Source organism: Poecile atricapillus, chromosome Z (genome assembly GCF_030490865.1).
Source record: "Poecile atricapillus isolate bPoeAtr1 chromosome Z, bPoeAtr1.hap1, whole genome shotgun sequence".
NCBI lineage: Eukaryota > Metazoa > Chordata > Aves > Passeriformes > Paridae > Poecile > Poecile atricapillus.
This window is the reverse complement of record NC_081289.1, coordinates 13,882,551-13,896,652: the sequence shown is the minus strand read 5'-3', so window position 1 is coordinate 13,896,652 and position 14,102 is coordinate 13,882,551. Positions and strand designations below refer to the sequence as shown.

The 14,102-nt window shown below is 36.3% G+C and overlaps 1 protein-coding gene across 2 annotated transcripts in view; it reads left to right on the top strand.

The window, feature by feature from the left end:
• Positions 1 to 14,102, top strand: part of LOC131573617 (conserved oligomeric Golgi complex subunit 5-like) — a 175,335-nt gene that overhangs the window by 116,148 nt on the left and 45,085 nt on the right. For both annotated transcript variants that reach the window (XM_058827743.1, XM_058827744.1), the window contains 3 exons: positions 167 to 279; positions 374 to 451; positions 13,084 to 13,165. In XM_058827743.1, the coding sequence (XP_058683726.1) occupies positions 167 to 279; positions 374 to 451; positions 13,084 to 13,165 (273 nt within the window). The remainder of the gene's footprint in view (positions 1 to 166; positions 280 to 373; positions 452 to 13,083; positions 13,166 to 14,102) is intronic.

Below are 14,102 nucleotides of genomic sequence, written 5' to 3'. Positions count from 1 at the left end.
CCATTCACAAAGCTCTCTTCTGAAGGTATTTTTTTTGTTTTGGTTTTTTTTTTTGGCTTAAAAAAAAGTACATGTCAAAGTTCATAGAGATCTATATTTTCAGTATTTCAATTTTCATTTGTGGAAGCTGAAATGTGCTGCTGTGTATGTTTAAAAACCATTTTAGGTGGCCCTGGTAGAGCTGCTATGCCAACACCTGGGAACACAGCAGCTTTTCGAGCAGCCCTCTGGACAAACATGGAGAAACTCATGGATCAGATCTGTGCTGCTTGTGGACAGGTACTCTGCACCTTATTCCTGTTTGTCTCATCATGTAGCTTTGGATGTAAGAATTTAGATGTCACTTTCCCTCTCAATAAATTTTCTCTTACAGGTGCAGCATTTGCAGAAAGTGTTGGCAAAGAAAAGAGATCCTGTGTCACATGTCTGCTTCATAGAGGAGATAGTTAAGGTAAAGTTTTAATTTAGATGAATACGCTTTAGTAAATCTCTTAATAAAAATGTGATGAGAGAATGAGTTTGTTTACAATTTTACAGTTCCATAATTTTTTTAAAAATTAGATTGATGGGAAAGTGTTGAAACTCAAACTAACATTGAAGGATATATTTGTGGTCTGTGGGTTATATCTGTAGGATGTAAACATGTTCATTTTATTGTAGTTTCTTTTGTTTTCTTTAAAAGGGAGCTGATAAGGCACTACTGTATGGATCATTAATGTCATTCCATAATACCATGTGATTTGAGTAATTAATTAAATCTGGTAGTTTGCATAGGAGAATGTGTCTTCATCTATCATTTTCAGCCATCTGTTTCTCACTTCTTGACACTTTCTCCCTTGAAAAATAATCATGGCTGTTCTTTTGAATACCTATTATTTTCCATTCATTTGCATTGTTTTTTATTCATATTTGGAATAATTTGATTAATGGTCTCCTTCAGTGGTAGGAATGGGATTACTGAAATTGTCTCATCTAGCTTAGTAGAAGAGAGTGAGAACAAAAGATGTGTTCCTGCTGACATCTCTTTCCAAGTGTATAACTGGATTTTTAATTTACATGGACTTAATATTCGAAATAATTTGGAGAAGCTCTTCATATGCAAACGTGGTCTTCTCAACAATGAGAGGAAATAATGAAGGTTAAATACAGCCTTTATTTATCTCTTAAGCCCATCTCCAGAAGATGTTGCACAGAGCATCACTTTCCTATGAGGCACTTCAAGCTTCTCTTTCTGTGTTAAAACAAACAAAAAAAAAGCAAATCACAACAACAAAAAAACCAACCCAACCAAAAAAGAAATCTACAACCCCCCTCAAAAAGTTTATAAACTTTTAGCATATTTTCTTAATTTAAAAAAGTTGAATCTGGCAAAAATATCTATTGCTGCCTGGGTAGGTCAGCCCTTCAATGGATCAGCATGTTTAGGGAGAAACAGAAAACTGGACACAGACCAGAAACACTGAAAGGAGGAGTTTGGATGGAAAGGCAGCTTAGGTAAATTATCTGTTGGTGCTCATGAGTGGCTCCTACCCTGTGCCCATGCTTCTCACTTTCACTCTTCCCTCTTGTAAAGCATCACGTGAAAAGGAGTTTTTCAACAACTGAAAAGGGAGTTTTTCCAGTTTTTGAGGCTAATAATAGAGGGCAGACAAAGGAAATACTCTATTCTCCTGGAGACTGAATGAACAGGGAAAATGAATTTCAGTGAAAGCAGGGTAAGGAAAAACTCATTAGAAAATAGAAGACTTACTGGGTTGTTTTATGCATGTTCCACGATTTCTCTGATTGCCCTATCTTCCCTTAAAGTTCATATTGTAGGATTGCATCTAAGTGAAAAGTTTTATTTCACAAATAAAATCCCTCTAATTATTTTTCTGCAGTTATCACTCTTCCAATTACTTTGCTCTTCGGTGGGTGTTTTGGTGTAGCATAGTGCCAGGCAGGACATCGTGATTCTCAGTGGGATAGCTAAGGAGGAGTGGTATATCCTTATCTGATGTTCTGCTAGCAGAACTCTCTCAGCATGGCACAGCACTGCTGATGGCACTGATTCTCCACTTCTTGCCTGAAATGGTTCAGTATAGCACCATGTATTTCTTGGGCATTCTCACTGTTAGACCATTTTTCTTTTGTCTCTTGAAAAAGAGACCAGGCTGCAGATGGGTGAGGTCACACCAAAGAGTAGAGCTGTGCAGACAAAACCAGACACGTACTGCATGCTGCTGAAATTCAGGAGTTTAAGTACAGATGGCTGTACGGGAGAATATGAATTGTTTTAGATATAAATAAAAAATTGGTATTTTGCTATTAATGAAGATTCTATCTCGTATTAAACCAAATTGAAATGTGCTTTCCTCAGCAAGTGTTCTGGAGAGGGAGAGAAGTCAGATTTTCTTTATTGTATTCAATTTCATTAACAAACTAAGCAAATGAACAAAACAAACCAAAGGTACTAACATTGTACTCATTTGCTAGAGCAGCATGCCCACTCCAGAAGATGGGAAAACGAATCATCCACTCTACAGTCTGTGCACTAATTACTGTTACTGATGTCAACATTATTATTATAGTCATCTTCTGCAGCAGCTGCAGTACCACTTTGCCTGTCCATCTGCTTCCTTGTTTTGATTACTGCAATGCAAGTATCATCCTAGGAAGCATAAGAGAGGAGGAGATCCAGCCTTTTTAAAGCACAAGTCCTTAACAGCAAGGAAGCTACTTGCCTTTTTTTTTTTTAAGTCATCATTCTGTTTTTCCATTGGCGATTTTTTGTGTCTTTCTCTTCACAGATAGCACAGCCTGCAGTTTTTCTAATTTTGCATTATGATCTCAAACATGTGCTTTCCGGCTTTCTAATTACCTGTTACCATAATAATATTTAGTAGTGTTGTATCATGTTGCATCCAAAAATGTAGTTTTAAAAGCACTAGCTAATTAATTAAAGGATTCATAAAAACTCTCAGGGATTTTTAAAAAAAAAAAAAAAAAAGGAAACAAAACCTGACAGATGAAGAAACTGAGGTACAGAACTTGGAAAATTTTAAATACTGCAGTTCATCAGGAGAGCAATGACAACACCTGCATCTTTTCTACCCTGTGGTTTGTCCTACAGAATTCCCTTCCAATTTTTACCGGCTTTGGATGTGACCAAGAGTTAAGTAACAGTTTCAGGCTTACATGAGGATCATGGAAGAATCTGGACATTACATTTATAGTGCACATTTTTTCACTCCTTCCCTTTGCAGATCTAGATTTTGGTATTTTTCCTTTGTCGCAATATGAAATTAATGCAATTCTGAAAAGAAATCATGCACTCATTGTACCTTCTAAAAACTGCTTCATTTCATACTAGTCATGAACTATAGATTTATTATTAATGTTTACAAATTTAAATTACGGATGTAATTTTTTAGCAACTCTATTAACTGTTTAAAGGAGAAATGTGATTGAATTTTATGGTTAAGAAAAATACTATATTTTATGTAAGAAAAAAAGGTCTTTAATGACCTTTAGCTGAAGAGGGCTAAAAGAATTCAGAACTCATGGAGATCTGATTTCTAGTTTTGGGGGAAATGAATACAGCTTTCAATGTATACATTTTTTAAAATATAGGGTTAATTCTGTCATAAGGTTAAGGGTAATAATTAAAATTACAAATAGGATTTAAATAATGTAAATTTAATATTTTTGTTCACCTAATGACTGGTTATTTATATCACTTCTTTCAATTGCTTAATTCACCTTCAGAGAGCTAATAGGTTACTTCAGTTTATTCTGCTTTATTGCTTCTCTCTTTCAGTGTGTTGTGACTAATCCTTCCTCAGCTGTTGTAATGCCTAAACTACAATTGACTTCACTGTAAATCTTAGCGCACATATCTTCCTGTGACAGCCACCTTCCTAATTAGAGATAAGAGTCCCTCTTAGCCCCTTGTAAAAGAGTTGAAAATGATCTTTGATCTTCATCTATTTTGGGTCTTTCACTCCTACATAGGCATCAGGGAACAGTTCTGCAAAAAGAAAAGCAACCTGAAAAGCAGCAAATAATTTTTAAGGGAGGGTTGGAAGGGTCAGTAGAAAGGATGAGCTGGGGTCTCTCTGCTGGGCATATTGGTACAGGCAGACCTGCCCTTGCTCGCCTTTGGGGGTCCTGTTTGCAGCCAAGGCACATCACAAACCCTGTCATTTACGTAAGCCTCCGGGTGAAAAAGTGAGCTGAGAGTTGTAGGGAGTGTTATTATGTACTTCATGGAGGGCTCTTATCATTGCTTCTGCTGATGAATGTTTGGTGAGTAAGCAGGCTTTTTTCCTGAGTTGTCAACACTGGCAATATGAGGTGTTAACGATACAGAAAGAAATGTCCTCAGCATTACATAAGTTAAAGAAAATAAATGGAAAATATAGATGTTTATTGTCAGAGCGTATGTATATTTCACCTTCTTATTTCTGCTCCCCATCCAAACTTGTTAAAAAATGTTGTTGCTTTGAAACTATTCATGTCTACCATCACATATTCACATTCAGTTGACCCAATTAGAAAATAATCCCAAGTGGAAAAAATTGAAAAATAATCTAATTATTGTCTTACGTGAATTCAGAAAAGAGAATGGTTTTCAGCAATTATTACAAGTATATGATTTATTTTTCAGTATCTTTTGTAGAAGCAGAATTGTATTACTTGCACATCATTTCTACTGTGATTTCTGTTTGTTATTTAAGCAATAATACGGTACTTTGTGAAGATCTAAACATAGGTGGATAAGCAGGTTTTTGATTCCCAAAATATCGAAGATGCTTTTTGCTTCAGATCTACAAATTGCCCTGCTCAAGAGCCAAGAAGATCATACCAGTTAAAAGTCCCAATTCTCATTTTGAATGGATCTGTGTGCCCAGACAGCCATACTAAAAGTAATTTGATTCTAATTCACATGGGAGGGTCAGAGCCTGTGCAATGGTTTTCTAATGACACTATGATTTCCGTAGAACTTTAATTCCCTTTTTCTGACAGAAGTGTGCAGCTGTGAAGAAAAGGGATGGTGTGGAGGTTGTGTGGGTTAGTAGGTAATAATGACCTTTGTTCTTTTTCACTTCTGGCTTGGTGGTGTTTGTGCAAATTGCAGATCAGTGATGACTGCAAATTATTAAGTCAGTTGGTTTTCAGTCAGCTTGCCATTGGAAAAGGAATACATTTACCAGAAGTGCCGCCTTTTATCATCATTCTTGTCAATCTTACCTGAACAGCTCCAGGCTGAGTGGACATGGTAACGAACCATCCTTTCATCCTCGGAGGGGATATGGAGTAGTCAAGGTGAAAGCATAGTTTGAATTGAAGCTGTACATACTAAATCACTTCTCTCGGTAGAAAAAAGCTGTCAAATCCCTGGGGTAGTTACTGGCTTTTGAATACTAAGTTCATTTATTTCCAGTTGATGCATATCTTGCAGGGATATGGAAGGATTAATTAATGTTTTAAGTAGTTTTGAAGATACAGAGTACCGTTTAATATCTAGGTATTTTTGTTCCTTACAAATTAGTTTTTCTGAAGAATCACTTCAGAATTCAAATATTCTATGAAATGCACAGTCTTAACTTTATGTTTTAGTCAAGAAGGTTTTTGAGAAATGGAGTAAATCAGCTTTAGCTTCTTTTGTCACCTGCATGAAGAGACCTTTTTAAAATATTGCACTACTGCTGGGAGTCTAGAAAGTATTACACCTTGGATATAAAGTGATCAACCCAGTGTAATGAAATTCTGTGCCCTGCAGTAAAACAAAAAAATCAAGGTCATTTTTAAAATCACAGTGTCATTTATTGACATCTCTGCACCTGTAATGTATAATAAAAACAACATTAGAAATTTAAATTCACTCTTATTTTAAGAAATTTAATCCTGACTACTTTAAGGATATAGAAAAGGGTTATTGAAAACACACTCAGAATTTGTCTTTTCTTTACTGATTAATTGCACTACTGAGGATGATGGCTTTTTGTTCACAGTCTAACATTTTGCAATTATGTTGCTATAGAAATAGTGCAAATAGATTTCCTTATTTCTGTCCCATAAGATCTTGCCGTATGAAATTGTTAAATCATTTGCATTGTTGCTTTATTGGTGGAAAAAATATTTAGACTGTCCTTTAAATGTCTTCTGTTTCTAGAGCAACATTCACAAGTCCCGTATTTCTCCATGGCGGAGCGTTTGATTACAGATAGAGAACACTGTATGTATTAGTATGCAAAGCCTGATTTCAGGAGCCTGCAGCAACTAGCTGCATGGTAATATTCACTATATTGTTTTACATTTCAAAGAGGCTTCACAATAACGATGTTTTTCACATTCTACTCAAAGTATCAAAATTTCTACAGGGAAAAAATAAGTTGGAAGTGGTTGTCATGAAGTGGGAGCCAGTTTAGAATCAGTGGGTCAGATTTATTATTTAAATGTTAAAATAGCTATTTTAGACACACGCAAATATGATAATTCACAGATGGGAAATTATGCTCATTAAGTTCTAAATTTACAGTGTGGAGGAAAGAGAGACATTTGTAAAAATAAATATATGTCCTTTCAGCATCTTCTTACATTCTTGTCTAATACTGAAGAAGGGAGGTACTTTCATTCTCATTCGTTGAATTTAGATTTAATGTCAGATACTAAATAGTTATAATAAGAACAGAGCTAAAGAGATTTAATTTCATTTCAATATTAGCAAAGTTAATTAGTAGTTTGATATGGGTTTTCTAAATGAGGTAAGCTGGTTTTGTATTTGAGGAGACTTGAAGTCAGTTTTCCAGGCTTTAGCATTAATATTATTGTATAGTACTGGTGGATACAGATCTTCTAATATCTTTCCTTTGATGATACTGGTACTCAGCCCACTATTGTTCAGTGGTTTATTAACTTAATAGTAGCTGTTAGTGAAAATGGGTTATATTTTTTGAACTGAGAAAACAAGTAATTTTCATGTGAGTGAGAAGGGGTTTAGCACATGAATCGTGTCAGTCTGTAGTTTCTTCTATAATCTTGTGAGCAGGCAACATCAAATCTAAATTTCAAATCTATGCAGTCAATGCATCAATCTGAGTAATAGTGTTGCTTCACACTATTAACAAGTCTGCTTAGGTGCTGTAATACCATGCACTAAAGATAAAAGGACTACTGAAAAAAAAATTAATAGACAAGTATAAATCCCTCCCCTCCCATTCATTCTATACCTGTAAAAGAGTACTGATCTAAATCCTCTCCTTACCACCAGTCATTGCATAGAAGGTGACTGAGTCTGCAGGCTCTCCCAGGTGCACTGTGTTCTGAAACTCAGCTTTTTGTCAATGTGGGGTTAATCATGAATGTCTCAGCTGAATGGCTGGCCCAGAAAGTGGTGATCAGTGGTGCAAAGTCCAGCAGGTGGTCAGCACTGTACCCCCACAGTGGGTGAATACAGACCCAGTTCTTTCATTAGTGATCTGGATGACGGGCCAGTGTACCCTCAGCAGGTTTGCTGATGACACAAAACTGGAGTAGAGGCTGATGCTCCAGAGGGTCATGCTGCCATCAAGAGGGACCTCAAGAGACTGGAGGAATGTGGAGGAATAGACTGACAGGAACCTTATGGAGTTCCTGGGACAGAGAGCAGGAAGAACTTACACTGTCCAAATGTCTCCCGGCACTGGCCTTATGCAGTGTTATTAAGCTGCACAGGAAGAGTGATTGAGAGGGAGGTGGTGGAGTCAGCATCCCTGGAGGTGTTTATTAAAGACTGGATGTGGCACTCAGTGCCATGGTTTAGTTGGCAAGGGGTTAGGTCGTAGAGTGGACTTGATGATCTCAAAGGGCTTTTCCAATCTAGTTCATTCATTGATTCTGTTATTCTCTTGTACAATCTTAAATGTTTTATCTAAAACCCACTCTATTGTAGAAAAGCTGCACAGTGTTAGTTACTGTTTGTGCTATTGACAACAGTGACTTTATAGTAATAGCTGAAATGAAATAGTTGCACAAAGTGGAAATATTTTTAGTGCTTTGCTGGTTATGGCCCTGATCCAGCAAACCACTTAAGCACATTTTTAATTTCACATAAATAAGATATACCATGGAAGTCAAACTACCTCCATCTATTATTTTAATAAGGATAAACTTTGCCCCATTCACATACACAATAAAGTGAGCCCTACTGTTGAGAAAATATGTAACCATTTGTGGTCTAGCCTGCTGGACATTTTTTGTCTGATTTATGGGTATAATTTTCATGAGCAAGTAATTCCTCTGTGAATAGTATGTGTGACTGTGTACCAAATTTTTAAACAGTGCGAAAAAGGGGAAAAATTACAGTGGCTGGGGCATAGTGCAGTCTGGTTGTTGTGTTTTTCTATTTCACTCTACACAGATGCATGTGGGTTACCTAGAAATAACATATTTTAAAGTAGCTAAGTGGTAATAATCCATACATCTTTCAAAAGGATTTTCCCATTTCCCTGGTTGTGGCCAGCTGTCCAGCAGGTCAGAATGACAGAGGGTTGCCCTAGTGTATGTTACTGGGCAGTTGTTCAGTTCATTTCTGAAAATAAAGAATTAACAAGAGGAGGGCAGATCTAAACTGTCTTGCACTGCCTAAGGAATTGCATAGGGGCTACTAAATCATGTAAGTGCCTGCTCAGCTGTTTGGTTTTGGGGAATAAAGTGGTCATTGGTCACAGGAGCAATAGCAACAATATTTTTAATTTACAGCTTGGGTGGTAGATATTAGTTTATGTAAGTGTGCTTTAGGCATTGGAGCATTTTCACAACAGATTTTTATTAGAAAATGGCCAGTTCCATGGCTGATCTTACTTCCCTGCCATTTTGTAGTAGTGCAAAGTATGATTTATGTGCAGATTTTTTGTGCTGTGAGATCAAAATAAAACTGCAAACAGACTGCACCATTAATTCAAAAATGCTGCATTGAATGGATCTGGTTTGGGGGGAAAGTTCTGATTGCCATTATAGTCTTACAACTGCTTGCAATTAATGTTCATAGATTTAATTTGGTTATATTTCATGATGGGGAAAATACGTATATGTCAACCTGAATCTTGCTTATCATGAGTTTTAGATACCTCAATTACAGTTAAGGTTCTTTTGTTGAAGGAAATACATATCACATGACAAGAGGAAATAAAATTTTATTTTATGCTAAAGTGCAGTAATTTATTTCTGGGAGACTTTCAATTATGTAGGCTTTCTGTGTGCGCAGTATGCACCTGAAACAGCTTTGTGCTGGGTAATAACACCTCTTAGCTTCCAAAGGTTTATGTGTTCTCTGTGTTGTTAAACACATACACTGGATGGGGGGACAGTATGACAGAACGGTGACCTTTTTCCAGTGTTGTTGGTTATGGCATAGGAAGCTGTTGGAAAATGATTGCTACAGAGCTGAAAAGATAATCGGATGCAGTTCATTACTCATCTTGTCAGCTGCTCCTGCTACAAGGGATTGTATCACAAGATGTTAATCTGCTTGTGACTAGATTTCAAAGCAAGCATTTTTATTTTGGAGGGGGTGTAAATAATTTAACATCTTTCAATTCTATTTCATTTTCAGAAGCAAAAGAAATGGAAAATTCCTGATTTAAAGTCTCAGAATATTAATCGATAGAAATATTAGTACATCCTTGCGGGTTATTTTACAAATATATGATGATATGCTGCAAAAAGCTATTTAATTGCAGAAGTTTTTGAGTTTTTTTTAACTAATTATGAGGTAGTATATTCCTTGAATAATGAAAGTTAGCCTGCTAGCATACTTCAATGTGTTCTGCAAGACAAGCATTAGGTACAAGACAGATTTGGACCAAAAAGAGCCCTATCTACACATTGAATCACTAATTGGATGTACCCAATGCTCCCATACATTGTCTACCACTGAGGATATTTGGTGTGTGGAGGAGGAAATATTAATTATTTACAGATGGGAAGATGACAAGAAAGTGATTTTAGCTAGCTGATTTTAGTTTTCTGAAAGCAAAAGGCCCAAAAGAGCAGTTACTTTCTGATAATGTGGTTTGCTGCTCACGATGCTGTATGTGAAGTATAGGGGAAGGCTTACAAACTTTCCATTACATTAAGATGAGCCAGTAGATTTCCTGTGTACATTTCAAGCAAGCAGAACTGCCTTTTCCTCTTCCAGCTTCATCCTGCCTGTCTCTTTAAGTCCTTGAAGAAGTTGTCCACTACAAGGAACATTCCTTTTATTTCCTGCTGGAGAAAAACACTCTTTTCTCTACCCTTTGCTTGTAATTTTCTAGTATTGATTATTTTCAGATGGAATTCCATGTTACACTTTAAGCAGTTAAATTATAATTCTCATAAATCTAATAAATCTAATCCTTATTAGAATACATTATTTAAAAACATGCACTGAGAGACTTAAATGTACTTTCAAAAGTAATATATTGAATTAATGTGTAGCCAAAATAAATTGCAGACTTAAACAAAATAAATTGTTTCTGGATGCTCATGGTTGCATATGGCACTTTTTTACTCCCTCAGGAGTATCTAATGCTAATGTCTTGCTGTATTCCAGTTTTGGTAGCTACAGTCCACCCACTTGAATACCCCCTGGTGTATGCGTAGGCAACAGGATTCTCTAGTTCCTGTCACAAACTCTTACATGGTCTTCTCTGTGCTATTAATCAGCAGCTATATTTCACCTCCAGAGAGATTGCACCTCAGCACTGGACAAACTGAAATCTCGTATCATATTTTATAGAAGCAACCAGCACTCTGTAAATAGTGATTTTAGGAAATAGGGCATTTATTTTTCACTCAAATATTTTTGACTGAGTAGCAGTCAGTAGGAAATGTTACTTGACTTTTTCATGAAGCTTTTCCCTCTCCTCATACGTTATACAGTTGGCTAGCTGAGCCATGACAGCCTTCTTCACTACAAAATTCTGATACAGTTAATGTACACCATTTGCCCAGGTCAGAAGACGCAAGCTAATGAGCAGAGGCTAACTGGTATGGCTGTGGCTACCTATGCAAATGTGTGCATGAGAACATATGTATGGATGTCTGACTTTATATTATACATGTAAATAGAAATACATAGAAAAGTTACATATTTCCATAACAACATAAAATGTCATCCCGTTTACTGTTGCTTGTCACCTTGTTGAATTCAATAATTAAGATGGCAATGTTGATGTGGAGGGGTATGTGCATACTTGTTTTCTGGACTCTTTAATCCCTGTGTTTTCTGCTGAGACAGTGACAGAGATGTAGGTAGTAATGAAAAAAGAGTTGTTTGAAAGTGCTCTCTAAGTATTTTTCCACCTCCATTGGATTATTTGGAATTTGAATTGAGTTTCCATGCTCAATAGGCAACCATTGTTCCAGGTTGGGATAGAGAATATGAAAACCGATTAATTTATACTTGATGTGAAAGGCCATTTGTTTTATAGTAGACTTCATCTTATAAATTCGAAACTGTGAAATAAAGAATTAAGTAAGTTCACATTTATGCTATAGCAATACATTGACCAAAGAAAAGAGATTTCATGCAGTGAACCTTCTGAATAATTTTCTGATATTCTAATTTTACTTTGCCCATTTATGAAAGTCAAGTACAATTTTACAGAAAATACAAACATAGCTATAAAATAAATTACTTCAGTTTCTAAATCCATCATTGTCCTCAAGCAGTCAAAAATGAAGTTCTGTAATCCCAGTTTATTTTAGCATTCAGTGTTAATTATCATGCATTTTATGAGTCCAGCAGCATAAAAGATGTTCTCTCTCAATTCTTAACACATGACCCATAAAATTTATCCTTCTTTATCTTTAGAGATAAGGAGTAGAGTTGAATGAATTTCTCATCTAGTTGCAGAGTTTGTGATGATAATCCTATTTTTATCATTACTTTTAGATGTATCACTGTATCTTTGACCAATTTTCAGTTTTTATATTAATTCCTTAAGATTTTTTTTAACTGAAACTTGAGCTTGAACTTGCTGTCTTGCAATGAACAGATCTTCAAGAGGGATGCAGTGGTTCCTGTTAATGACTGACATTGTAAAGACATTCGTTGCTTTGCCCATTATTGCCACTGGTAGTGGAAAGATAATTTTTTTTCCTTTATCATCTTAAGTAATAGTAATTAATTTTGGAGTAGTGAGACCTTTAAATATAATAGATTATCTCCACCTTTTTATGATGCTGCTGGGCAGTGCAGAAGTTAAGCTGACATGTTTTTTCATTTCTGATTATCATTCCTATAGTGATTTGGTCAAACTAGTTAATGCAGCAGTAGGGTCAAGAGATGACATGTACACCATGCACTGAAGAAGACTGTTCTGTTCAGAACAGGTTTTCTCTTCCCATGACAATACTGAACAGTTTTTCATGTATCTTAACAAGCAGTCAGGACAGGATACCCATCCTCATCTCATGGAATTGTTTTTCTACCTCAGACAGGGATCAAAAATCACACTTTAATGCTAGACCCTACATGCCAGATGTTGGGGGCAGTAGGGACGCAGCCTGCCCCTGCAGATTCCCTTTGGTGTGCTCCCTTGTTTCCACTTCTGACTGCAAGCCTTGTTGGCACCAGGCAGCGAAGAGTCAGCTGTGAGGCTCACTGTATTTTTGTGCGTTTAATGTTTTTGAGAAGCAGAGCTGCTCAGTGTGCAGCATGCAGTGGGTTTGGTCCCTGGTTGGAGTTTGGCAACACATGGTGATGGCAGTAAATAATTGCTGTGGCGTAGCCAGCATGAGAACTCCCATGGAATGGGAAGGTTACTGCAGTGCAAAGAGGGTTTCTAACGTGTCTCCTGAGGTGTGCTACTTCAGGCTGCACTCACACCCTAGAGATCTGGGATAATTTCTCTCTGACTTGGAGGAAAATATTTAATTCAATACAAGACTGAAGCCTTTGTTTTCTCCAATACTGTTTCTAGCTCTAAACCTGAGGGAAACTCCTCAGATTTCACTTACTTTGTTTTTATTCTCAGTGATGACAATGAAATGACTGGAAGCATTTGCATTGCTTGAGATTCTTTGAAAAGAGTTTGTTTTGAAACTTGTATTTCTTTTGTCCCTTGCTCTCAGGATGGCCAGTCTGATATTTTGTACAAGTTTTGGACTGCAGTAACCCAGACACTTTCCTCTCAGTTTCAGTCAGCAACAGACTGTAAGTATTCAGTAGAAATTATTTGTAATGTGTTCTGTAATTATTTTGAATCTCGCTTTTCAGTAAGCCCTTTGATCGGTATCTCCTCTACCAGAACTATAGCAATGGTTCGCTCAGCACAAGGTCTCTGTGTTTAAAACTTCTGGGTTTGTTAGCAGGCAGTTTAGGATCCTCCTAAACTATGGTTGAATTTTCAGAAAGAATTATTTTCTGTTTTATTAAATAGTTGTTATCTAACTGTGAGTGGAGGTAAAAATGTTTGGAATGGTATATCATACTTCCTAAAGCAAGTGGGTTTGCCAAATTCAAAATTAGTAATTTGATTATAAAGATAAATTCGTAGTCTTTTCTTGTTAAACACTGATTGGTTGTAAAAATCAGATTTCAGCCATTTTTTGGATATCATTATAAACAGGATTTTAGTTCATTCAAATTGTCTTATATAAATGCAGGTAAAGAGCTCATGTTCTGACTATACACAATTTTCTCTACATGTAAATAGCTGATACAATCAAGGAATATTAAATATAAATCATGTGTTAACATAAGACAGTACTATTACTAGAACATGCTAATGCAGCATGTGGTTGGATCATAGGTGAATTTGGTACTTTCACTAATATATCTTTCACGTTTGCATAGAGTGTTAAAGTTAATAATTTGCACATAGAGGTGAAGTGCATAAGATGTGCATTTATCTTTGTGATCTCAGCTATTGCACTGGCCCCTCAAAATTTGGTCCTTCCAGGCTTTATAGCAGCAGTATAATTTTGAGGAACTAGCTGGTGGATTCATATTCAGTGGTTGCTAAGTAACTAGATGATCCCAAAAGAAAATGTATGCATCTTGTGTTAAAACATATTAATTTTACTGTTTGCCTTCTGCATTGCTTTAAGAGCAGTATGTACATACCCCGAGCCTCCTGTGTTCACACTGA